General features: G+C 48.9%; 1 protein-coding gene and 1 long non-coding RNA gene across 2 annotated transcripts in view; one reads left to right on the top strand and one right to left on the bottom strand.

The window, feature by feature from the left end:
* Positions 1–20,723, bottom strand: part of AZI2 (5-azacytidine induced 2) — a 39,770-nt gene extending 19,047 nt beyond the window's left edge. Inside the window, exons 1-5 of the mRNA XM_069958637.1 lie at positions 20,161–20,723; positions 9,897–10,120; positions 8,998–9,108; positions 8,725–8,824; positions 3,204–3,346 (exon numbers count right to left, since the gene is read on the bottom strand). Of these exons, the coding sequence (XP_069814738.1) occupies positions 3,204–3,346; positions 8,725–8,824; positions 8,998–9,108; positions 9,897–10,115 (573 nt within the window). The 5' untranslated portion in view covers positions 10,116–10,120; positions 20,161–20,723. The remainder of the gene's footprint in view (positions 1–3,203; positions 3,347–8,724; positions 8,825–8,997; positions 9,109–9,896; positions 10,121–20,160) is intronic.
* On the top strand, positions 20,394–25,763 carry LOC138783662 (uncharacterized). The gene is made up of 3 exons (XR_011361729.1): positions 20,394–20,737; positions 22,475–22,532; positions 25,552–25,763. It is a non-coding gene; the product is annotated as an uncharacterized lncRNA (long non-coding RNA).
* Positions 25,764–26,530: the final 767 nt, after the last annotated feature.

Genomic DNA, 26,530 nt, shown 5'->3' with positions numbered 1-26,530 from the left:
TTTTGACCATATAGTTTTAGCAAGCTTAGGTCATGATAAGGATTTTTGCAATATACATTAATAAGCTAAAATGAACAGTTTTTTTAAATACATGAAGCTGAATGTCCTGTGAGCTCTGTGTCTTCCTCTGTAATACTTGTGCATTCCTGCTGGACACGCCCCTCCCTGGAAAACCTTACTGAGTGTACGACTGCAGCATCAGATAACAGCCCTGACACAGACAGAAACAAAACCTCCTCCCCCTCTTCCTAGCAGCACGTTCTCCCACCCTCCCCTCACAGAGGTCACTTAGCAGAGCTGAGGGTGTTCTGTGAGGAGCAGCGCAGGGGAGGAGCTGGATGGAGGGACAAGTACTCAGTGCTTCAACCAGGAGGGATGTGTCAGCCATGACTCCAATGTACTGCATGAGGGAGAGTGGGTATGTCACTAAGGGGAGGACTGCAAGTCCCAGAACAACACAGCTGTAGTCCTTCCATAGTACATATAACATTTACTATCAGATGTCTGCAGCAGGTGCCCCTACAGTGTTATAAAAGAGTGTGTATCACACTATGTGTGATACCATCTGCTCGGGCTCTGTACCTAATCTTACTGTGTGATACTGTGTGCTGGGACTGTATTTAATCCCACTGTGTGTGATACTGTATGCTGGGGCTCTATCTCATCCCACTGTGTGTAATACCATCTGCTAAGGTGCTGGTCAGTGAATGGAGGGACACAGCCAGGGAGATGAGGGATAGGCCACGCCCACTTTGTCAGCCAGAAGAAAAATTCATTTATATTTCTAAACCAATCAACTGGGGATATCTCAGCAAGCGCACAAGCTATCAATACAGTTTAGGGCTCTTTTTTTGAAGGGTAACACGTGGGCTTTTTATTTGAGGAATTTCATTTTTGGGCTACTGAAATTATAGTTATGCTTTAACCTCTTAAGGACATATGACGTACCGGTACGTCATATGTCCGCACTTGCACTTCAAAGCGGGGCCGCGCGGCGGCCCCGCTTTGAAGTGCCGCGATCCCGGATGCCGCGAGTAGCCCGGGACCGCTGCTATTAGCGGGCACGGTCTGATCGCCGTGCCCGCTAATTAGCTAATCGGAGGCAGCTGTCAAAGTTGACAGCTGCCTCCGATTACCGGAGGCAACGTTTCCCTGGGGTCTAGTGGGGGAGATCGCTCCTCCGGGACCTTGTCCCAGAGGAGCGATCTCCGTTACTGATGCCGGCCGGGGACGCGTCCAAGATGGCGCCGTCCTCGGCTCGGCACTCGTTCGTTTTCGGCTGCAGCAGCCGAAAGCAAACGAGTGCCGATCTCATGGATCTCTGCAGCATATCTATGCTGCAGAGATCTCAATGAGAGATCCAAGTGTATATACTAGAAGTCCCCCAGGGGGGCTTCTAGTATATGTGTAAAAAAAAAAAATAAAGTGTTGTTTATAGTAAAAAGCCCCCTCCCCTAATAAAAGTCTGAATCACCCCCTTTTCCCAGGTTTTAAATAAAAGTAAACAAATAAATAAATAAATAAACATGTTTGGTATCGCCGCGTGCGTAATCGCCCGAACTATTAATTAATCACATTCCTGATCTCGTACGGTAAACGGCGTCAGCGCAAAAAAATCCCAAAGTGCAAAATTGCGTATTTTTGGTCGCATCAAATCCAGAAAAAATGTAATAAAAAGCGATCAAAAAGACGTATATGCGCAATCAAGGTACCGATAGAAAGATCAAATCATGGCGCAAACAATGACACCTCGCATAGCCCCATAGACCAAAGGATAAAAGCGCTATAAGCCTGGGAATGGAGCGATTTTAAGGAACGTATATTGGTTAACAACGGTTTGAATTTTTTACAGGCCATCAGATACAATATAAGTTATACATGTTATATATCGTTTTAATCGTAACAACTTGAGGAACATGCATAACAAGTCAGTTTTACCCCAGGGCGAATGGCGTAAAAACACATTTCCCCCAAATAAAAGAAATGCGTTTTTTTTTTTCAATTTCACCACACTTTGAATTTTTTTCTGGTTTCGTAGTGTACTTTATGCAAAAATTCAGCCTGTAATTGCAAAGTACAATTAGTGACGCAAAAAATAAGGGGTCATGTGGGTTTCTAGGTGGAAAAATGCAAGTGCTATGGCCTTTTAAACACAAGGAGGAAAAACCGAAAACGTAAAAACGAAAATGGGCCACGTCCTTAAAGGGTTAAAGGACAAGTGCCATGAAAAACTTTTTCCCAGTAACTGAAGCACATTACAAAGTTATATAACTCTGTAATGTGCTTCAATCACCTATCTGCCTCCCTTCCCTGTCTTTTCCCCCTCCACCCTCCACCAGGAAGTGTCCTGACTCACACAGACCTGATTACTGTGGTCACCGTCACCAAGCTCTTCTCTCAGCTCCTTCTCCTGTTACACTAGCCTCCCCCCTCCCCTGCCTTGTCAGGTGACAGGCTTGCTCACCTCCTATTGGCTGAACAACTGCAAGCCATCACTTGTCACATCTCACTTGCTTATCTTCCCTCAGACCGACTCCGGCACATAGGCAGCTCCCCCCTCCCCTCATACCCTCTCTCCTGCTGCCGTGGACTCAGTGAAGGAGTCATGTCACTAGAGAAGATAAGCTGAGCAAGCAGAGTCACCTGACAAGGAGGGGAGGGGGAGGCTGGTGTAACAGGACCTAGAGCAGCCCTCCTGCTGATGACTCATCCTCACAAGAAGGAGCTGCCTGGTGATGGTGAGGACAGTAACCAGGTCTGTGTGAGTCAGGACACTTCCTGGTGGGGGATGGAGGGGGGAAAAGACAGGGAAGGGAGGCAGATAGGAGACTGAAGCATATTACAGAGTTATATAACTTTGTAATGTGCTTCAATTACTGGGAAAAAGTTTTTCATGGCACTTGTCCTTTAAGCATTGCCCTTACTAACCAAGCAATTAAGTTGTCATTTTCATTGTTCAAAGGGCTGCTGAAAAAGGTGAGCTAGAATTCTGAGCAATAGTCCTGAAAAAAAATATCACCCCATTCCTCTTCTTTAATCAAACCTCTGTCCAATTCTCTATGCAAAATGTACCAGGACTAATTCTTGCAACTTATTACTGTCCATTGATTACTTCATGAAAGCAATATACCTGGAGCAATGAACACTTCACGTCTTTAAATACATCAGGCGTTTACTGTTCTCTTCTCAATATGGACAATTACCTTTGTCCTTTCAAGTTCCGCTCGGAGACATCCGCATTCTTCCTGAAGCAATTTCAGTTCTTGCTCCACTGACCGGATTTTCAGCTCACTGTTTAGCTTTTCAATTTCCCAGTCAGTAATACTTTTGCTTAAGCTTTTCATCACTGCAAAAAAGAAAAATGTTAACCCATCCAGAAGGAGCCAATCTAGTGACTAGATCTATAATGTCTTCTATTAGAAAATTACTGTACTAGAAATAACGGTGCGCTTCTGTTATAACATCAAGATCTCAGTCTACATAAGCACTCTTGATGTGGTAGAGAGGATAGCCTGCACACTGAAGGTAGACTTTTCCATTGCTTCTGATCAAAAGCTACATGGCTGCTACAATATAGGATTTTCTAATACAAAATTATTTCTTAAAGGGGTTATCCAAACATTGTGGGGTAGCCACATAATCTTGAGAAAAAGGGATCCCAAGCTTTTGTCACAGTGGAGCTGCGGTCATATGTGCACACGTCAGTCAAGGCCTATAAAGGCTGCCAGACAGAGCTAAGCAATGCACATTGGGAGTCCCATAGGCAATGAATGGTGCAACAGTGCATGCAGTCCCTTTTAAAGTAAGCTTTAAGATCCCTGTTTGAGATCACAGCAGGTCCAAGAAGTCAGAACCCCTGGATCATACACCTCCCCTTTATATAACCTCTTCCCGTAAGATATCAATATAATTGTATTGGAAGAGTAAGCATGAATTTACACTGGTGTCGCCCATGGCCCATGACCGGTAAAGATCTATTTGAGTAGGAAGCATTAAAAACCCAGCAAAACACTGGGTGCAAACAGAGAAGAAAATTATTCCAACTACATCAATACAATACATACAATACATCAATACAAGGTAAGTTAATTTAAGGCTTTATATGTGCAATGTTAAGATAGCTTCACACATAATGTATCTGCAGCAGATTTCTTGCTGCAAATAAGCAGAAATCCACTGCAGATACTTGTCCATTCACTACGATGGGCTGACATACAGCGAGATTGTCATCTTGCTTGCGAGTATGTCAAACTCGGCACCATTCACCCCTGCGACCAGGGAACATACTGTACTGGGTCCCAGTTCTGGCTTGCTTCGGGGGCTCCCAGCGGTCAGCCAATCAGTGTGCTGTCCCGCAGAAGAGCACTGATTGGCTAACCGCTGGGAGCCCCCGAAGGAATCCGGAACGGGGACCCGATACAGTATGTTCCCAGACGGCGGGAGTTAATGGCGCTAGTTTGATATACTCGTAGCGAGAAATCCGCTGTGGATACCCTATGTGCGAAGCTACCCTTAAAGTGATTGTAACTTAAAGTGCAGGTATGAATCAAGTTTTTTTTTTTTTTTTTTTTAGGAATTTTTTATAGAATTTTCCATTTTACTATCCATATTATAAATCCTTAAATCATGGCGTTTTCATTCTTGTCAATAGGTCTGAAACTAAGAGGCGTATTACATGGCACGATGTTCCGGGGAAAGCTCAGCGCTCAATTTCTCTTTGTTCCCCAGTCGCTGCCTATGCTATTACATGCACAGATAGTGAGCGGGGAGAAACAGGAGGGGCCACCCAAACGGCCATTAGATCGTTCGAGATAACCATTGAAGTAAGCAGCGGTCTGCTGATGCCACTCTTATTGCATGTGACTGTGATTTTTCAGCATGTTGAAAGACCACGGTCAGTCAGCATTGTGTATGTCAGCTGATCATTGCCTTTCAACATGCATTATTACACTAAACGATCAGCCTGAATGGTCGGTAATCGCCCATGTAAAACTGATAATCGTTTAGTGTAATAGGGCCTTTAGCTGAGACCTGTTCTGTCTGTGGTGATAAGAGAAGGCTGCTGTAAAGTGATCTGTACAATATTACAGCTGATGACAACAGTAGATAGATAGCACAAGTATAAGACAATAACAGCTCCCTTTGGAATGATCTCTTCAATGGTCACAAGGTATGCTCACTAATGTCTTAAAGAGGATGTACCATCAGGTACATCCTCTTTAATGTGACCCACTGATCGAACGGTGCCATCACGGGGAAGCTGGGGCCGCAGTCCGTTTTTGGAACCGCGTTCCGGCGCCGTTCTATGCTTGGGTCCTGGGCCGATGCTGAAGCACAGGAGGCGGGCCGGTCCGCCCCCAGTGGGAGGGAATTCCCTTGCCTCTATAACGCGACTCATTTAGAATCAATGGAGCTGCTTCATAGAAGGAAGGGAATTCCCTCCCACTGGGGGTGGGCCGGCCTGCCTCCTGTGCTTCAGCACCGGCCCGCGGCACCGGCTTCCCCTGATGGTACATCCTCTTTAAGGCCCTTTTACACAGGCCGATTATTATGCAGAAATGCTAGAATTGCTACAAATGTTCTTACGGTCAATAATCGGCTCACGTAAAAGTGACAGAAATCAGGTAAGGAGCAGGAAAACGCTATAAAATGTATCAATATCGGCCATACATGTTACTGTGTGAACATGGGATGTACAGCCGATAGCAAAGGGGAACTGAAAGCATGGATATGCATATATCACTGCTGTCAGTTACCAGATCACACAAGATGTGCATACTTATCAGGAGCACTGCTGCGTGATCGATCAGTGTCAGATCTCGCCCTGTTCTGCGGCCGCCACCACGCCTCCTCTAGCAGGCCTGTAGTAAGAGTGGCAGCAGGATGGGAGCTGACAGTGCCAGATCACAAACAGCACTGACGGTAAGTATGCACTGCTTGTAACATACATAGTAACATAGTTAATAAGGTTGAAAGAAGACAAGAGTCCATCAAGTTTAAAGCGACTCGGTATCCACAATCTGCCCCCCCCCCCCCCCTCCAAACCACTTGTACCTTCGGATAGCTGCTTTTAATCCAAGATCTGTCCTAGGGTCCATTCAGCAGATAATGCAGTTATTGTCCTAAAAACTTTTAAACTTGCAGCCCATGCCAAACGGGAGTATCTGTACCCTAACTTTGCACCACCCCTCCGTCCCTCCTCCCCACCCTTCTCATCATTAGGAATGCTCCAGGCAGATTCCCCACCTGTGTCAGCCCGGCACATGGGCTGGATCATTAAGCACCTGTGCAATTTTCAGCATGCAGAAAATGTTCCAGTGGCATTCCTAATGATGAAGAGGGTGGGGAGAAGGGACGGAGGGGTGACGCTAAGTTAGGGCACAGATACTCCTGTTTGGCACAGGCTGCAAGTTTAAAAGTTGTTTTTTAGGACAATAACTGCATCACCTGCCGAACAGACCCCAGGACAGATCTTGGATTAAAAGCAACTATCAGAAGGTACAAGCGGTTGGGGGGGGGGGGGGGGGGTCAGATTGTGGTTAGATTAGATTTTAGGAATGCCACTGGAGCATTTACTTCTGTTTAAACATTGCACAGGTATCTTAATGATCCAGCCCATGTGCTGTGTTAACACAGGTGGGGAATAGGAAGCATTCTGCCAGGAGCATTCCTAATGATGAGGAGGGCGGGGAGGAGGGATGGAGGGGTGGTGCAAAGTTAGGGCACAGAGCTGCAATTTCAAAACTAATGTTTTATGACAATAACTGCATCACCTGCCGAATGGACCGCAGGACAGATCTTGGATTAAAAGCAGCTATCAGAAGGTACAAGCGGTTTGGGAGGTCAGATTATGGGTACAGAGTCACCACTGCAAAATGCATATAAATCAGGAGCTTGGGAAAGCTGGGTGCTTTCTCCTTGAAAACTGAGTAATACGTTCAATGCTGGTCCTAATCCCCACAGGTTTATAGTAAACAAAGATGTCATAGATCATTTTTTGGAAGGCTGAGGCAGAAAAGATTACAGGGAGCGAGCCAGAAGAAACTGCACTGTCATTTATCTTATACAAATACTGTTACGCAGCTATACTTGGTTAAAACTATAAAAGAGTTCATTGGTACTAAGTGCAGCAGCAAGGTTTGGTCATGTGAATGGAGACGGAACAAAACAGAAGTAATTCAGGAGCAGTGTAGGACATGCTCTCAGGATCAAATAGCAACTTGCCAGCGACATGGGTTGTGCACACCAACTGCCCAGCTGGCGGTTTTAACTACCAAGATCGAAAAGGATGGCAGTGGGGTGGAAGGCAGACAGCACTAGCTGCCAATAAGACCTATTCAATGTGTCACAAGGGAATGTCACAGTGGCCATTCAATAGGTTGTCTGTGTTAGGGTGGGTTCAGACTACGGAATCTGCGCAGATAAATTCTGTCAGATTCCGTTGCTCGTACCCGTTTGCGGCGGCACGCATATCTCCCGGCTCCATAGACACCACTCTATGGCCAGGCAGATTCCGCATTCCGCCAAAAGAAGTCACATGTTAATTCTTTCGGCAGAATGCAGAATTCGCCCGCCCATAGAATTGGATCTACGAGACGGGTGGAGATGCGTGCCACCACAAGCGGGTACAAGTGACGGAATCCGCCAGAACTTATCCGTGCAGATTCTGTAGTCTGGACCCACCCTTAAACAGAATTATTCCTCCAAAATGAGAGACGTTTTCTGTAGCTGCTGTCCACTTTGGCCAAGAAGTAAGGATCCTGAACAGAGGAGTCGCTTAAAAACACAGAATTACCTAGTAAGATGTATCCCAATAGATTTTTTTAATAATGCGCATCTACACAAGGCAGAATAATCTGCAGCGGAGCTCACGTATCACATGCAGACAGACTTCACCCCTGCCAAACTAAAAGTGGTGGGACAAATCTGCAATAGGCTCATACTTTCATGCAGGAAAATATAATTAAAAAATTATATATTTAATTTCTTCCTGCACAGAACCTGCCAACCTGACATTCCTATGTCAGCTAAGGCTGGGTTCACATTGCCTTTTTGCAGTCCGTTTTTTAGTCCAAAAAACCCCCACAACACCGATGTGTTTGTGGGCATCCGTTTTGTGAATCCAAACACATCCTTTTTTAGCGTACACAAAAACGTGGTCGATCACAAAAAAAAAGAAAAAAAATGTTTTAATCCATTTTTTTTTATTTACAATGGAAGTCAATGGGAAAACTGATTAAAACAGATGGACACAAATGCATCCTTTTTTGGTGGTGTAAGGAACGGCAAAGCGCTAAGAGTTACACAGTTTATGTAATGTACAAAATTATGTTAAAAGTGTAGCTCACATGCTACATTGTTTATGCAACTCAATATTGTGACAATACCAAATATGTTAATTTGTTACTTTTTTATTTAAAAATGAGAAAGGCGAAGATCTAAACTTTTATGGGAGTGGGTTGGATTTATCTAGTCACAAACGTTGGCTATTCGCAGCAGCCCCAGGCAGCTAATGGTAGGAGTCAATGTATATGGAATGGGCTCCAGTACCCTGAGTACGCTCCATGCCCTCTTTACAGCACAATCATGTACATGTATGTGTATTTTTCTTAAACATGGAGATTTGATGGCAGTCCAGTCTCCCTGTCTGTATACAGCAATGAAACAGTTCACACAGCAGGAATAGTGGTGTATATACACTATTCAGGCTGTAGTGCAGCTTACCCTGATGTGTCTCCAGCTCAGATTTCACTTGTAGCAGCTCTACCTCTTTTGACTGCAACTGTTCATTGAAATTTTTGGTGAATTCCATCTTCTCCTTCTCCTACATAAATGAAAAATCCACAAAAACGAATGTCAATTAGAGCAATGTGCACAAATATTTAGATAATACTACAACAGGAAAAATTCTCTGCTCATCCCCCGCAGTAAGGTATACAGTAACATTAAAAAAGACTAATGGATGAGGCTAACATAAGAGTTCACTTGGACACCTACCATTGCAATCAGCTTCTTTTTAAGATTATCTCGCTCAATAGAAATCTCCCGGAATGCACCAAAGGCTTTGTTCACTTTCTCACTTTCTGCCAAGCTGGATTCTCCACAAAGCTAAACAATTGCATATAGAAGAATTACAAAAAGTCTAGGAAATGCAACAGAAACATTAGGGGAGATTTAGGGTACAGTTACATATGGCATATGAGTTTCCATGTGCAAAATACAAAGCAAACAGAGTAGCAGCCAAGTGGATATGATTAAAAAAATAATAATAAAAAAATCTCCCACATGCTGACCTGCATTGTGGATGTTACATCTCCAGCATGTCAAGTATTGTGTTAATTCGCTGTGGATTAAGTGTGGATTTCCCCTCTATACTTCAATAGGGAAGACAAAATCCACAACAAGGTGTTTTTTACTGGATTTATCTGTCCATCCAACACATAAGGCTGGGTTCACACTGCGTTTTTGCAGTCCGTTTAACGTATATATTTTATAAAAAAGAAAAAAAAAAACAGATGCAATTGCGTGCAATCTGTTTGGATCCATTTTTCCATTGACTTTCAATTATTAGGCTATGTTCACAATATGTAAAAACAACGACCGTTGTGCAAATAACGTCAGTTATTTTGAAATATGGCCGTTGTTTTTAGTGTGTACATAGCCTTTATAGCCTTTATAAAAAAAAAAAATTAAATAAAACAAATGGGGTTTTTTTAGCACACAAAAATAAATAAAAAAAAAAATGGATACGGTAAACGGACTGTAAAAATGCAGTGTAAACCTAGCCTAAGGGATCCTGTAGTTTTTACAGTTTAATAGGGAAATGTAAAGCAGTCCAAACGGCTACGGTTACAAGCAGCTCTAAGGACAGCATCGTGAGCTTACACTATGCGTACCTTATCCTCCATTTGTCTTAATCTTTTCTTTAGGGAGTAATTTTCACGTTCAGTGTCCTTGAGGCGCTTCTTAATGTCTTCATATGCTGTGACAAGGGCAAAGTGTGAGGCCGATAAATCCCCAGAGATGGACAAAGGGGCAGATTGCCCTCTTCTTTTCGTACAATCTTCTTTTTCGTGAGTCAGGATACAAATATCATCATCTACAAAGGAATCCATGATGGCTAAATTGAAAAGAAAAAAAGGGGGGGGGGGAATTAATCAAACTATTGAAAATGAAGAGACATTGTTAATGTTGCTTATAAAACCTCAATAAAAGGCACGGCAAGCAGTAAATCAGCAGCTAAGGTTAGCAAGACACCGGTGTATTATATGGGTGTAGACTCCGGAGAAGTAACCATGCTGCTTCTTAAGGTGACCCCATTCCAGCCTACAGGGTACAGGCAGTGAGGACTACTTGGCACTAAACATTGGGGTTCCAGAGATCAGACTCCCACCTAATAGTTTTAAAAATTATCCGGGTTATGTTATTATCAGCTACTGACGACTCCTCTTTTACTCACAATAAACTTCCATACTATCACAGAGGTTTATTTATGGGAACTCTAAATAAAAATAAATGAGTGATGATTTCTCTGACATTTTCCAGAGGATATCGCCTGCTGGGTTGGAATATTGATCGATATTGAGTCACCACAGGATCCGACAAGTTACACTTCTCTAAATAAAAGATATCTCAGGAAACATCTACTGACGGCTGCTTAAAGGGCAACTTCTTTTCTTTATAGAACTATCCACTAAAAGCTTCAGATAATGCAGGAAACATTACACACTGTAAACCAGCAATGCATAATCATCTGTATGACATTTATTAAGGATCCGCCAAAATTCAATGAGTGTGGTGGTCACCAACAATTCCCTATAAGGCCCCCAGGATCTGTAATATGTATAGAAGGAAAGAGAATGAAGACAGCTGCTATGTGCCTCAAAACTTAGAGCTCTACTGATGGATCCTCTCAGATCAGTCTACATTATGGTTACTTATCCAGTACCTGAGCAGCCTGAGCATCAAGCACACACTTTAGGGATATGATAGTCCCACAGCACATTTTCTGATGTATATAGCCCAAATGTGAAGTCCTGAAGAGCAATGCAGACCTGGATAGAGGCAGCTAATATATATATCTGCTTTATTTATCTGCAAAGAAATGCGGTATACTGCTGGCAATGTGAAAAATGAGAAAGAAAGGCTTACCAGCAGACGCATTTCAGGCCAAGCACTTATCTTTACAACTGGGTTCAGACCACAATTTGGAATTCAGAGGCACGGATACTTTGACAAAACCTTAAAATCAGCTGTCGATGTGTCCAGGCCCCCGTTTTTTTCATACCGAAGCTGATGAAGGCCGTCCTTGGTCGAAACGCATACTGATTGTAACTATTGGAAATCACTTGCCAGCTTGCAGTGATCTGCATCCGGGTAGCTCTGATACTAGTCTATGGGACTGCCTTGATGAAAATGACTGACAGCGGGGAAATGCAGCTGCCTGCCTATAAGAATTTCTGACATGACAGTTTTTTGTTTTTTTTTAACAAATCAACTTGATAAATGAAAGCCGAGCAGTGATTTGTTGCTTCGGGCAAATATTGGCCATTCTCTAGAGAATTCTTGAAGTCGACACTAATGCTTACTTGCTATCACATTTTAAATACTACTGAGATGAAATTTATAAAACGTAATATATAAAAAAAAAAAAAAAAAAAAAGCCATAGTAAGCTGCAGCAGGCTAAAGTGTATATTTATATTGGTTAACCGCAGCAGATGTGTTTAGTACTGTGTAACAATACAGCTTCCATTGTGACTAGAGACATGACTGCATCTTCACAGTATGGAACGTGATCAGGAGCCTGAGAAGGTTTCCTAGATACATGAACATAGAGAGCAAGATAAGAAGGGATGTGCAGCCTGAACTACCTGAACCTTACCCAGGATTAGTAGGTGATAAGACACTGGAATTTCCCACTCAGAGACAGAAAGACGGCCTGACTCACTGTCTAATCCTGGGCCGCTCACATGACTGCTGCAAGTCAAACACTAACACACAAAGGGTGAAACATGAAAAGTTTTACTGTACTTCCTGGTGCGTGTTACTGTAATTGAAGAGGAAAGTGATGTCAGGAGGAGGAGAGTTCACAGCCTGTTTGTGTCATCTCTGCCCCTGTACAAAATCCAGTGACACTAGCTTTATGAGTTTTTTAATATTTTTAAGTGTTTTTCCCATGATGAAAATAATTTTTAAAATGGTTAGGTGCTTAAAGCATAAGGAATACTCACCTGCCCAATGCTTCCTGGTGACATTAAAAACACAGGAAACCCACCCCAGCCAATCACTGATGCCGCTAGGCTGATTCGGGCAGCTATTGACCCTGTATAATAAAGGCAGCGATCAGTTAAGGAGCTGATCACTGGCTCATCGTCGTCTTTGAGCAAGTTTAAAAATCATAGACGATCGCTAAAGGAAGTATACAGAAAATAAAAAAGTTTTACTTTCAATCACTGGCCGTGATATGGTCTTGCCTCGGTCAGTGATTGGCTGAGCACCGCACAGACTGGTTGAGAAGCTTCAGCAGCAGCTGCAATGAGCAGGGAACAGGCAGGCATCCTCATGATAGCACCACACAGAGAGGACGTCACCTATGACCCTATCAGGAAAAGGGACTACACAGAGGTTAAAAGGACATTTCCCATAAACCCCCTCAGTGTTTTTACTATTCTTGACAAGATAAAAGGAACATGGAGGTTACTTGTGATCCTTGTGGCCACAGGTCCTGGGACATGGCAATGGAGCAGCCTGCGAGTCCCTCTGGGTGAAATCTCCGCTAATGTGTTGCATCCTTCGGGGGGCCTCCAGTCCCTGCTCCCCTTGCTGCACTCCCAGAGTTAATGCAGGGGAGCATGAAGACATTGGGCGCATGCGCTATTGTGAAATCATGCACCCACCGGGAAATCCTATCCTGTGTTGGACATTCGGGGATGGCAGCATGGCACCAAATTCAAATCCTCTGCAGCTCCCTCTGCTATATAAGCTTCTAGGACCTTTCTATACTGCCTCCTTGCTTCTGTGTACTGTCTGCTATGGATGCTTCTGGGACTGCTCATGGGGAGGCTGCAGAGGAAAGTCCTCCCGCTGGCTCTGTAGGTTTCTGATCCCTTGTGGTTTCACTTACTTTAGGGGTTATGTGATAGGCAATCCTTTTGTACGGTAAGTGATTCTCTATCCTTATTATTTGGTCTCTGCTAGGGAGAAAAGAAGATACCAAAGAAAGACAAGGATAAAGGCAAAAAATGTGTGGGATGTTACACCAGTCTACCAGATAAAAGTGCTATGCAAAATCTGTCTGGCCTTTTAATCCTCCAACCCAATTACCCGCCAAAAGGTTCAGGCATCTAGGGAAGGTTCAATTCCCGCCAACCCGGCTGCCATTCAGACTCCCTCTAAAAAGCCTGCTTCTACCGAACGTGTATTACCTGCCCGGAAGCGTAAAGGCCTACCTTATTTCTGATTAGACTCTGATATTGATAATGATGATGATGATGTTGAAGCTTCTCAAAGTACCTCCCGTAAAGGAGACTGGGAAGTTTGGTTTCCTGGAGCACAGTATAAAGCTCTGGTGTAGCTTGTGGTACGTACCAGCTGCGGCTGCAGCAGTAGCTTTGTACTTGGGAATTTGAAGTTAAATCCCCCCGCGCGCGGCAGGTAGTAATCCTGGCGGTGCTCTATCCATATCTAGTTACCACTCTCTCCCTGTCAGCACGCTTGGCAGGGATGACTGACAGAGAGAGGCGCCAATAATGGGCCTCTCTGCCTGTCAGCGTGCTCAGCGGGGATGAGTGACAGGCAGAGAGGCCCGTTATTGGCGCCTCTCCCTGTTAATCATCCCTGCCAAGTGCACTGACAGGTAGAGAACGGAGACTAGACACGGGAGGAGTGCCACCAGGATGACTACCTGCCACTCATGGGCATGGCTGTGGTACACGCATGGGTATGTCCACACTACGGAATTCTTGAGTATACCACACCACTCGCTCAAAGAATTGACTAGTCAACTCTTTGGGCAGACGGTGGAACCCGCCTGAGCATAGAATGGAGTCTATAGGATGGGTGGAGAGTCAAGCAGGAGCGAGGAATCCACAGGACTTTATCTGCGAGAATTCCGTAGTGTGCACGTACCGTTAAGTCTAAAGTTGTTATGTCTCCATATGTGCTGCTGAAAAGCCAGAATTATGACTTACCAATAATTCCCTTTTCATGAGTTCCTCATGACAGCAGCCTTATATTTCCATTTCTTATACAGTGTACAACCCTGTATGGGTTCATTATAATTACACTGAGAGGGTAAGTGGAAAGAGCGCTTTTAGGGGAAACCAGTCAGCACAATTGTGCCGATATAGTTCCCTGCAGCACAGTACAGAGCTACTCTGCAGCTCGCACAGCATACAAGCTTTAATAAGGTGAAAAAGATGTTTTATTATGTCGCCCAAGGCAGGGAGAGGGGTGACAACTAGTCATCTGGGTGGGGAGCCATCTGTGACTAGTCACAGCTCTCTGCCTGTCAGTGCGCAGTTCGGAGATTATTAAAGGGCAGATTTAGTGGCCTTTCTGCCCGTTACATTAAAAAAAAAAAAAGAAAAAGGGAGATGTCCTCGTGCGGATTCTGAGTGCAGTACAGATCATCAATAGAAGTCTATGACATACGTATTTTTTAGGGACGTATTTTTTTACGGTAAAAAAAAACATGGATCAAATGGAAGCAAACTTCTACTGTCTATCTTACAGATACAGAAAAGGATGCAAATACGGATGTTTTTTCACGGATCACGAAAAAAGCAGAGGTTTTGTGGCCCAAAAAAAAACACTGAACATGTGAAAGAGGCCTTACTGTTAGGGTAGATACACCACGGACAGTACGGCATCATGGACAAATCCATATGACCTTTTATTGACTGAGGATCCTAAACAGCAGAATACTGCTCATTACTGCCAATACCTCATACTAGGGCTGGGCGGTATACCGTGAAAATACCGATACCGTCTCTGGCGTCGGTAAACCGACCTCAACTGCGCCAGGACGGTATTTGCGGTATTTCAGTGCTGCACAGTGTGCTGTATGTGTCATAGCACTTGCCGTCCCGCCATGCCTGACAGAGCGCCCCCCAACGGCCCCTGCCCGCCCGTCCCTCAGTGCGCCCTGCAATCCTGCACCAGCCTATAACCTCCCCACCCCCAGGCGGACAGGCGCTGACCGGCTCCACATACCCGGGAGTGAGCGGCCGGGGGTACATAAGCTGTATCTCCTCCTCCCCTTGTAACCCGCTCAGCATTGGTACGCTTGTGGCCCCGTCGGACGTTCATACAGGCAGATCCCGGTCTCTGGAGGAGGAGACCGCAGGATCATGTGATGGCGTCCCTGCGGGTGCTGGAGCTGAATAGCGGGATCGGGGATCTGCACTTCGGCCCTAGATCCCGCTATTCAGCTCCAGCACCCGCAGGGACGCCATCACATGATCCTGCGGTCTCCTCCTCCAGAGACCGGGATCTGCCTGTATGAACGTCCGATGGGGCCACAAGCGTACCAATGCTGAGCGGGTTACAAGGGGAGGAGGAGATACAGCTTATGTACCCCCGGCCGCTCACTCCCGGGTATGTGGAGCGGGTCAGCGCCTGTCCGGCTGGGAGAAGGAGATACAGCTTATTCCCCCCCAGCTGCTCCCCCCCCTTCTGCCCAGATCCCCCCAGCTGCTCCCCCCCCATTCTGCCTAGATCCCCCCCCCCCAGCTGCTTTCCCCCTTCTGCCAAGATCCCCCCCAGCTGCTCCCCCCCCTTCTGCCCAGATCCCCCCCAGCTGCTTTCCCCCTTCTGCCCAGATCCCCCCAGCTGCTCCCCCCCTTCTGCCTAGATCCCCCCCCCAGCTGCTTTCCCCATTCTGCCTAGATCCCCCCCCAGCAGCTCCCCCCCCTTCTGCCCAGATCCCCCCCAGCTGCTTTCCCCCCTTCTGCCCAGATCCCCCCAGCTGCTCCCCCCCCCATTCTGCCTAGATCCCCCCCAGCTGCTTTCCCCCTTCTGCCCAGATCCACCCCAGCTGCTCCCCCCCTTCTGCCCAGATCCCCCCAGCTGCTCCCCCCCCCAGTCTGCCTAGATCCCCCCCCAGCAGCTCCCCCCCTTCTGCCCAGATCCCCCCCCAGCTGCTTTCCCCCTTCTGCCCAGATCCCCCCCAGCTGCTTTCCCCCTTCTGCCCAGATCCCCCCAGCTGCTCCCCCCCCTTCTGCCCAGATCCCCCCCAGCTGCTCCCCCCCCCTTCTGCCCAGATCCCCCCCCCTTCTGCCCAGATCCCCCCCAGCTGCTCCCCCCCCCTTCTGCCCAGATCCCCCCCAGCTGCTTTCCCCCTTCTGCCCAGATCCCCCCCAGCTGCTCCCCCCCCCCCTTCTGCCCAGATCCCCCCCAGCTGCTTTCCCCCTTCTGCCCAGATCCCCCCCAGCTGCTTCCCCCCCCTTCTGCCCAGATCCCCCCCAGCTGCTTTCCCCCTTCTGCCCAGATCCCCCCCCAGCTGCTCCCCCCCCCCCTTCTGCCCAGATCCCCCCCAGCTGCTCCCCCCCCTTCTGCCCAGATCCCCCCCAGCTGCTTCCCCCCCCTTCTGCCCAGATCCCCCCCAGCTGCTTCCCCCCCCTTCTGCCCAGATCCCCCCCAGCTGCTTCCCCCCCCTTCTGCCCAGATCCCCCCCAGCTGCTTCCCCCCCCTTCTGCCCCCCCCTTCTGCCCAGATCCCCCCCAGCTGCTTCCCCCCCCCCTTCTGCCCAGATCCCCCCCAGCTGCTTCCCCCCCCTTCTGCCCAGATCCCCCCCAGCTGCTCCCCCCCCTTCTGCCCAGATCCCCCCCAGCTGCTCCCCCCCTTCTGCCCAGATCCCCACCAGCTGCTTTCCCCCTTCTGCCCAGATCCCCACCAGCTGCTTCCCCCCCTTCTGCCCAGATCCCCCCCAGCTGCTTTCCCCCTTCTGCCCAGATCCCCACCAGCTGCTTCCCCCCTTCTGCCCAGATCCCCCCAGTTGCCCCCCCCTTCAGATCCCCCCCAGCTGCCCCCCCCTTCAGATCCCCCCCAGCTGCCCCCCCCTTCAGATCCCCCCCAGCTGCTCCCCCCCCTTCAGATCCCCCCAGCTGCTCCCCCCCCTTCAGATCCCCCCAGCTGCTCCCCCCCCTTCAGATCCCCCCCAGCTGCTTCCCCCCCTTCAGATCCCCCCCAGCTGCTTTCCCCCTTCTGCCCAGATCCCCCCAGCTGCTCCCCCCCTTCAGATCCCCCCCAGCTGCTTTCCCCCTTCTGCCCAGATCCCCCTAACTATTTCTTGTAATTCTATAATACATATGAATGCTCAGCTTAGCTGAGTGTGCATGAGTTATTAATGGAAAATCTGCATAGCTGTATACCTGTATATACATATCTTGTAGTGTGTGTGCATAAATACATAAATAATACTGCCACTACAGGACTTGCATATTTGAGTATACAGCTACGTAAACACTACAGGATGTGTATATACAGGTATACAGCTATGTACACACTACAGAACATGTATATAAAAGGTATACAGCTATGTACACACTACAGAACATGTATATATAAAGGTATACAGCTATGTACACACTACAGAACATGTATATAAAAGGTATACAGCTATGTACACACTACCGGATGTATATATACTGGTATAGGGCTATGTACACAGTACAGGACATGTATACAGCAACGCTGTATACCTGTATATAAGTGTCCTGTAGTGTGTACATAGCTGTATATACAGATACTGTACTATGTACATAGCTGTATACCTGTGTATACATATCCTGTAATGGCTGTATACCTGTATATACACGTCCAGGTCTCTGCTGAGACCCCTAATAATGACAAATAATAATAAGGACAATAGCCTATATGGCCCAGCCTTGTGTTGCTGCTCAGCGAGTTATTTTTTTTAATAAGAGTATAAAAAAAAAAGTATCACCAGGTTTGCACGGTCAAGTGGGTGTGGCTTGCAAAAGGGGCGTGTCATAATTATCGCTCAGTTATCGTTACCGCGGCTATATGTACGATTAACCGCGATAATAATTTAGGCCAATATCGCCCAGCCCTACCTGATATTATATAGCTGGCCTCTGAGATACACTATGGACATATACACAGTGGCTGGAAGTAAAGTTCAAGCCCTCTTCGCTAGTATTATTACAGCACCATTTGGTGGTATTAATGCAAACGCAGTATGACAGCATTATTCTGGCACTAGATTGTGGTATAATGTGAGCACTGTATGTCAGCATTATTCAAGCATTAAATGGTGGTAAAACGCTAGCACTGTATGTCACTCTTATTCCAGAACTATATGGTAGTACAACGTGAGTGCTGTATGTCACTAGTATCCCGGCACTATATTGTGTAATAATGTTTTCACTGTATGTCAGTGAGCGTATGATGTCAGTGCAGTATGTCAGCTACACTCCAGCGCTATATAGTGGTATGATGTGAGTACAGTATGTCAGCTACACTCCAGCGCTATATAGTGGTATGATGTGAGTACAGTATGTCAGCTACACTCCAGCTACACTATCCCGGGGGCAGTCGGTGACCGGCTGCCGGATATCCCGGGGGCAGTCGGTGACCGGCTGCCGGATATCCCGGGGGCAGTCGGTGACCGGCTGCCGGATATCCCGGGGGCAGTCGGTGACCGGCTGCCGGATATCCCGGGGGCAGTCGGTGACCGGCTGCCGGATATCCCGGGGGCAGTCGGTGACCGGCTGCCGGATATCCCGGGGGCAGTCGGTGACCGGCTGCCGGATATCCCGGGGGCAGTCGGTGACCGGCTGCCGGATATCCCGGGGGCAGTCGGTGACCGGCTGCCGGATATCCCGGGGGCAGTCGGTGACCGGCTGCCGGATATCCCGGGGGCAGTCGGTGACCGGCTGCCGGATATCCCGGGGGCAGTCGGTGACCGGCTGCCGGATATCCCGGGGGCAGTCGGTGACCGGCTGCCGGATATCCCGGGGGCAGTCGGTGACCGGCTGCCGGATATCCCGGGGGCAGTCGGTGACCGGCTGCCGGATATCCCGGGGGCAGTCGGTGACCGGCTGCCGGATATCCCGGGGGCAGTCGGTGACCGGCTGCCGGATATCCCGGGGGCAGTCGGTGACCGGCTGCCGGATATCCCGGGGGCAGTCGGTGACCGGCTGCCGGATATCCCGGGGGCAGTCGGTGACCGGCTGCCGGATATCCCGGGGGCAGTCGGTGACCGGCTGCCGGATATCCCGGGGGCAGTCGGTGACCGGCTGCCGGATATCCCGGGGGCAGTCGGTGACCGGCTGCCGGATATCCCGGGGGCAGTCGGTGACCGGCTGCCGGATATCCCGGGGGCAGTCGGTGACCGGCTGCCGGATATCCCGGGGGCAGTCGGTGACCGGCTGCCGGATATCCCGGGGGCAGTCGGTGACCGGCTGCCGGATATCCCGGGGGCAGTCGGTGACCGGCTGCCGGATATCCCGGGGGCAGTCGGTGACCGGCTGCCGGATATCCCGGGGGCAGTCGGTGACCGGCTGCCGGATATCCCGGGGGCAGTCGGTGACCGGCTGCCGGATATCCCGGGGGCAGTCGGTGACCGGCTGCCGGATATCCCGGGGGCAGTCGGTGACCGGCTGCCGGATATCCCGGGGGCAGTCGGTGACCGGCTGCCGGATATCCCGGGGGCAGTCGGTGACCGGCTGCCGGATATCCCGGGGGCAGTCGGTGACCGGCTGCCGGATATCCCGGGGGCAGTCGGTGACCGGCTGCCGGATATCCCGGGGGCAGTCGGTGACCGGCTGCCGGATATCCCGGGGGCAGTCGGTGACCGGCTGCCGGATATCCCGGGGGCAGTCGGTGACCGGCTGCCGGATATCCCGGGGGCAGTCGGTGACCGGCTGCCGGATATCCCGGGGGCAGTCGGTGACCGGCTGCCGGATATCCCGGGGGCAGTCGGTGACCGGCTGCCGGATATCCCGGGGGCAGTCGGTGACCGGCTGCCGGATATCCCGGGGGCAGTCGGTGACCGGCTGCCGGATATCCCGGGGGCAGTCGGTGACCGGCTGCCGGATATCCCGGGGGCAGTCGGTGGCAGGCTGCGGGATATCCCGGGTGCAGTGTGGACAGTGTACTCCTCACTTCCTCAGCCACGTAACGCGGTTTCTCACCTCCCGGGAGCAGCGCAGTCTCCACGGACACTCCGGTTCCTCTATCCCCGACACCCGCTTTGTGCTCCTTCCCCGGGACTCATCCAGGCTGCCGAGTGCCGCACTGTACCGGGCTCCCCGGGCGGCAGGAGGCTCAGCCGTCAGCAAGCCGGTGGTGTGCCCAGCACTGCACTCCTGTGGCCTCGGTGCACTGGGGGGCGGAGCTGCGGTTCTTCCGGACACAATTACTTTTAGTTTTGTTTCAAGCAGCTGCAGAAGTGCGCAGGGCTGTCCCGGCTACCGGGGGACACCGGAGAACACGTCTGCTGCATAAGGTGCCGGGTGAGGAGGACGGGCCCACCCATAGCGGCTCCCTGCGGCACGGGTCACACAGGAGTCCTGTCAGCAGTACACCGGTTGTGTACTGTCACGATAGAAACTAGAATGAAGTGTCCAGAAGAAGGTGTAAAGGACCTTTGATGACGTCATGCCTATGTGATCAGTCTCATGTGTGGGAGGAGCTATCTTCCTCTGCTATGTTTTCTACGAGGCAGCTGGTTTCCTGAGCTTTTTGTGCAATGTGTACCATCAGCAGGAGGTAAGCCACATTGGGGGCACTGTCGGTAGAAACGAGAACGGATTGTCTAGAAGGAGGTATAAAGGACCTTTGATGACGTCATGCTCATGTGACCAGTCTCGTGTGGGAAGGGCTATCTTCCTCTGCTAGGCTTTCTATGAGGCAGATGGGTTTCTGGGCATTTTGTGCAGGAGGGGTAAGCCACATTGAGGGCACTGTTCTGTGGGTCAGGGGTGTGTGCGTGTGTGGGTGCACTGTTATGCGATGTTCTGCGGGTCAGTGTGTGTGTGTGTGTGTGGGTGCACTGTTATGTGATGTTCTGCGGGTCAGGGGTGTGTGGGTGCACTGTTGTGTGATGTGCTGCATGGTCAGGGGTGTGTGGGTGCACTGTTATGTGATGTTCTGCAGGGTCAGGGGTCTGTGAGTGCACTGCTATGTGATGGCCTGCGGGGTCAGGGGTGTGTGGGTGCACTGTTGTGTAATGCTCTGCAAGGTCATGGGTGTGTGGGTGCACTGTTATGTGATGTTCTTTGGGTCAGGGGTGTGTGGGTGCACTGTTATGTGATGTGCTGCACGGTCAGGGGTCTGTGAGTGCACTGCTATGTGATGTGCTGCACGGTCAGGGGTGTGTGGGTGCACTGCTATGTGATGTGCTGCACGGTCAGGGGTGTGTGGGTGCACTGCTATGTGATGTGCTGCACGGTCAGGGGTGTGTGAGTGCACTGCTATGTGATGTGTTGCACGGTCAGGGGTGTGTGGGTGCACTGTTATGTGATGTGCTGCACGGTCAGGGGTGTGTGGGTGCACTGTTATGTGATGTGCTGCACGGTCAGGGGTGTGTGGGTGCACTGCTATGTGATGTGCTGCACGGTCAGGGGTGTGTGTGTGCACTGTTATGTGATGGTCTGCGGGGTCAGGGGTGTGTGTGTGCACTGTTATGTGATGTGCTGCACGGTCAGGGGTGTGTGTGTGCACTGTTATGTGATGTTCTGCAGGGTCAGGGGTCTGTGAGTGCACTGTTATGTGATGTTCTGCAGGTTTGGGGGTCTGGGGGTGCACTGTTATGTGATGTTCTGCAGGATCAGAGGTGTGTGGGTGCACTGTTATGTGATGTTCTGCAGGGTCAGGGGTCTGTGAGTGCACTGTTATGTGATGTTCTGCAGGTTTGGGGGTCTGGGGGTGCACTGTTATGTGATGTTCTGCAGGATCAGAGGTGTGTGGGTGCACTGTTATGTGATGTTCTGCAGGGTCAGGGGTCTGTGAGTGCACTGTTATGTGATGTTCTGCAGGTTTGGGGGTCTGGGGGTGCACTGTTATGTGATGTTCTGCAGGATCAGAGGTGTGTGGGTGCACTGTTATGTGATGTTCTGCAGGGTCAGGGGTGTGTGGGTGCACTGTTATGTGATGTTCTGCAGGGTGAGGGGTGTGTTGGTGCACTGTTATGTGATGTTCTGCAGGGTCTGTGGGTGTGGTGATGCTAGAATGGAGCTGCCAGAGGTTGGTCTGACATCACGTGGGGCTGTGCAATCCTTCTAGTAATTATTGAGGGTCTCTGCACTATGAGAGGACGGCAGGATAGATGGGAGGTGAATGTTGATGCTGCATGTTTGTCGGCCATTAGTGCGGTAACATGTCTGGTGTTCCTGCAGCTTATAGTGCAGTAACATGTCTGGTATTCCTGCAGTTTATAGTGCGGTAACATGTCTGTTATTCCTGCAGTTTATAGTGCGGTAACATGTCTGTTATTCGTCCCCATAGGTTTAATTTCTAGAGCAGAGGCCGAGGAGAAGGGCGTGCCATCTGAACAAAGGGTTAAGTAAGTATCAGTGGAAGCCGTACAAGTGCCAAGATATGATTGTTTTAGTAGATATTAAAATTAGTCTTGGAAGCACACTGGGTCCTCCTCTCTTCTGCAAGAGTCCAGCAAAATTCTGCCTAAACACTTACTTTTGCCTAAACACTTATTTTTTTTCTGACAGCGGAACCAGTTGTGTTGCTAGTAAGTAAAGGGGCAGAACATTGCTGAACTCTTGCAGCAGAGAAAAACATCCAGTGGGCTCCTAGGGCTGCTTTTAATATCTACTAAAACTGGGCATGTGTAAGGCTAAGGTCCAATTCACAAGTCCGTGTGGGTTGTTGCTGTCAGGAAATCCTAATCAGGAGGCTTCAAAAGGCTTTAGCGAACCTTCCGGATTTCCTGACAGTAAGGCCCCCTTCACACATCCAGGAAATCCAGACAGATTTCCGGTCCCATAGGGGTATATTAGTGACGGGCCCCCTATAGGATTTTTCCTGAAGGGCGTCTTTTCCCTAAAAATTTTATAGATCCTGTCCTATTTTCGCCAGGAATTCTAGCACGAACGCCCCCATAGAAGTCTATGGGAGCGCCGGAAATCCGGACGCTTTCCTAGCCCCCTCTCCCCAATCGACCCCACCTCCAGACCTCAGCTGTGTGGTGTCGGCCACACTACACCTCCCACCTAGAACTGAGCAGCAGTGGTGCCCCCCCCAGACCTCAGCAACAGTGTTCCCCAGGAGGTGGGCAGCAGTGCTCTCCAGTAGGCCAGAGTAGGAACCAGGACAAGCGAGATTACATCCTAAGAACTACAACCCTCACGATGTCCTGCTAACAGTCTTGGTAGGAGTTGTAGTTTTTCTACCTGTGGCCATTCAGCTTGCAGAACTACAACCCCCATCATGCCCTGCTCACAGTCCATGATGGGAGTTATATTTGTGCAGCCTGTGGCCATCCAGGTTGAAGAACTACAACCCCCATCATGCCCTACTAAGAGTTCATGGCTAGGGTTGTAGTTTTGATGCCTGTGGCCATTCTTGTTGAAGAACTACATCATGCCCTGCAGTGTGGTAATATGCGGGATTGCATCTCCCAGCATGCTGTGTAGTAATATGCAGGACTACATCTCCCAGTATGGTGTGTGGAGTAATATGCAGGACTACATCACATAATGGGAGTTGTAGTTCTGCAACAGATTAGAGAATGACAGTGGCACGGTACACGAGGGCATATGTGATGTATATTATATTATATTATACTAAGACCATATTTCCCCTTGATCAGGAATCGCCTTCAGAATTTTCAATATGGTCCAGTATGCCAACATACATTGTACATACATCACATGTGTACCGTGCCACTGTCTCCCCCTCATCTCCTCCTATTATGTGTTGTAGTCCTGCATATTACACCATACACCATGCTGGGAGAGGTAGTTCTACTATGCCACTGCCTCCCCCTCCTAAACTGTTTCATCTTCTAATCTGTTGCAAAACTAAAACTCCCATTATTAACTGTTGACAGGACATAGTGGGAGTTGTAGTTCTAGGCAGTGTCCTGGATCCTCCTTTGGCTGCTCTTGTGTTTAGCCCTGCATTGCCTCTTCTCCTCTTTCTGTAGTCATTGCTCATGAGGTCCGGGGTGTCTTTCAGCAGGCCTGCCAGTGCCACTGAGATTCTGAGGGAGGTGTGTGCTGCTTAAAGTGACTCTGTACCCACAATCTGTCCCCCCCAAAACACTTGTACCTTTAGATAGCTGCTTTTAATCCAAGATCTGTCCTGGGGTCCGTTCGGCAGGTGATGCAGTTATTCTCCTAAAAACAACTTTTAATCCTGCAGCGCTGTGTCTAACGGCCGGGGCTTACATTTGTATATGCATTAGGCTGGCACCACCTCTCTGTCCTTCCTCCCCACCCTCCTCATCATTTGGAATGATCCTGGAACATTTACTTTTGTTTGAGCTTTGCACAGGTGTTTTAACGATCCAGCCCATGTTCATTATGCACACAGGTGGGGTGTAGGAAGCAATCTGCCTGGAGCATTCCTAATGATGAGAAGGGCGGGGAGGAGGGACAGAGAGGTTGTGCTAGCCTAATGCTTATACAAATGTAAGTCCCGGCCGTTAGACACAGTGCTGCCGGATTAAAAGTTGTTTTTAGGACAATAACTGCATCACCTGCCGAACGGACCCCAGGACAGATCTTGGATTAAAAGCAGCTATCTGAAGATACAAGCGGTTTGGGGGGTCAGATTGTGGGTACAGAGTGGCTTTAACCACTGCTGCTTAGGTTTCGCTGTGGGGATGCAGTGGTGGGCAGCACGGCTGACATCATTGTTGCAGCCTGGGGCACCTTATCACTGTGCTGAGGTCTGACGTCTGCTGAACTATCTCTCCCTGCAGAGGCGGGGGCATTGCGATCGGTGCTCCGCGCAGCCTCCTGCCCCAGCCTGCACTAGAAGTCTTGACGCTTTCCTGATGTGCATCAGGAAAGAGTCCAGAATTCCAGAAGAAAATTGGATCTACTATAATACGCCATAACTTATATGTATGCCATTTTTAGTGGCCCTTTTCTGGGCAGAAAAAGCCACAGTCTGGTCCCCAGGGGGTTAATTTAACCCTCTGTGAGCACTATTGTCCTCTGTTGGGGGAGGATCGGCTAAGAGTTAGGCGGAACCCTGCTACAGCCGCTGACATGGCACAAGTCTCTGCTCAACCAGTCAGCGGCTGTAGCAGTGTTTTGATGGCTGATGGCACATTTGAAGAGCCAGAGCCCGGAACACTTCAAGCTCAGTGTGCCGGGCTCTGGTGAAGAAGGAAGACATCGGAGGAGAGTATGGACCTTTTCCCTTCTCTTGCACTGAACCTATACCAGTATGTATGGGTGCAGTGTGAGATCAGTCTGGACCCCAGGGGGGTTAGTGTGGATGCAATGCAACCTCACTTCTTTGCCAGACTGTACAAGGTGCAAAACATATGTCAAAATGATAGGTGTTCTGCTCCTGCCTGTTTTTCTTTTTGTGTCTCGCCTTTTGTTTTTCAGGTATCAGTATCCAGAGGATTGCGTCGGATTCATTGGACTACGTTGATGACCAGTAGAGATGAGCGAATGTTCAGTAGGAACAAAGCAATTTGTTACTACCGGCATTCTGTTCATCAGACTTTAAGTTTGCCCCACTCCCTGCTGCTCCTTGCTGGGTGCTTCTCCCAGTTTCCAAGGACTGGATGCATCTTTTTTTTTTAATAAAATGGTTAACAAGGGTTGTGTCAGTGTTATTTTTTTTTTTTATTTCTTTTTGGAAGCTGCCTGATAGACGGCATCCATTACTAAGTCGGAGTTTAGTGTTAGGGTGGGTTTACACAGAAAGATTATCTGACAGATTATCTACCAAAGACTTGAAGCCAAAGCCAGGAACACACTATAAAACTATGAAGGAAAGCCTGAGATTTCTCCTCTTTTCAAATCCATTCCTGGCTTTGGCTCCAAATCTTTGGCAGATAATCTGTCAGATAATCTTTCTGTGTAAATGGACCCTTAGCCGGTATAAAATGGCTTACACTAATCTCCTCATTATTATCCCAGTACCCACTGCACCAGGGGTACTGGGAAGAGCTGGATACCAGTAGTCCCTGAGCAGCGAATTGGGCACTCCTGGACTGGACAGTGGCAGGCTGATATGATCTGAGCTGTACACATGACCAGAATGTTTATAAAGAGACAGCTAATCACCTGGTTCTGTTTTGGTTGCCTCATTCTAAGCTTTTAAAGCGTTTCTTACAATTCAGTGAAATGATTATGTGAGTGACCTGTGTCCTAAGAACCCAATTCCTGTGTGACCTGTGTCCTAAAAGCCCGCCTCCTGTGTGACCTGTGTCCTAAGAGCCCTCCTCCAGTGTGACCTGTGTCCTAAGAGCCCGCCTCCTGTGTGACCTGTGTCCTAAGAGCCCAACTCCTGGATGATGGGGGAAAAAAAACTAGTTTTTAAAAATTTTTACAACCAACTACTGGCTTAAAAATGGGT

The sequence above is a fragment of the Dendropsophus ebraccatus genome, chromosome 2, assembly GCF_027789765.1.
Source record: "Dendropsophus ebraccatus isolate aDenEbr1 chromosome 2, aDenEbr1.pat, whole genome shotgun sequence".
In the NCBI taxonomy this organism is placed as follows: domain Eukaryota; kingdom Metazoa; phylum Chordata; class Amphibia; order Anura; family Hylidae; genus Dendropsophus; species Dendropsophus ebraccatus.
The sequence above is the reverse complement of the archived record's forward strand: the minus strand, read 5'-3'. Positions and strand labels throughout refer to the sequence as shown.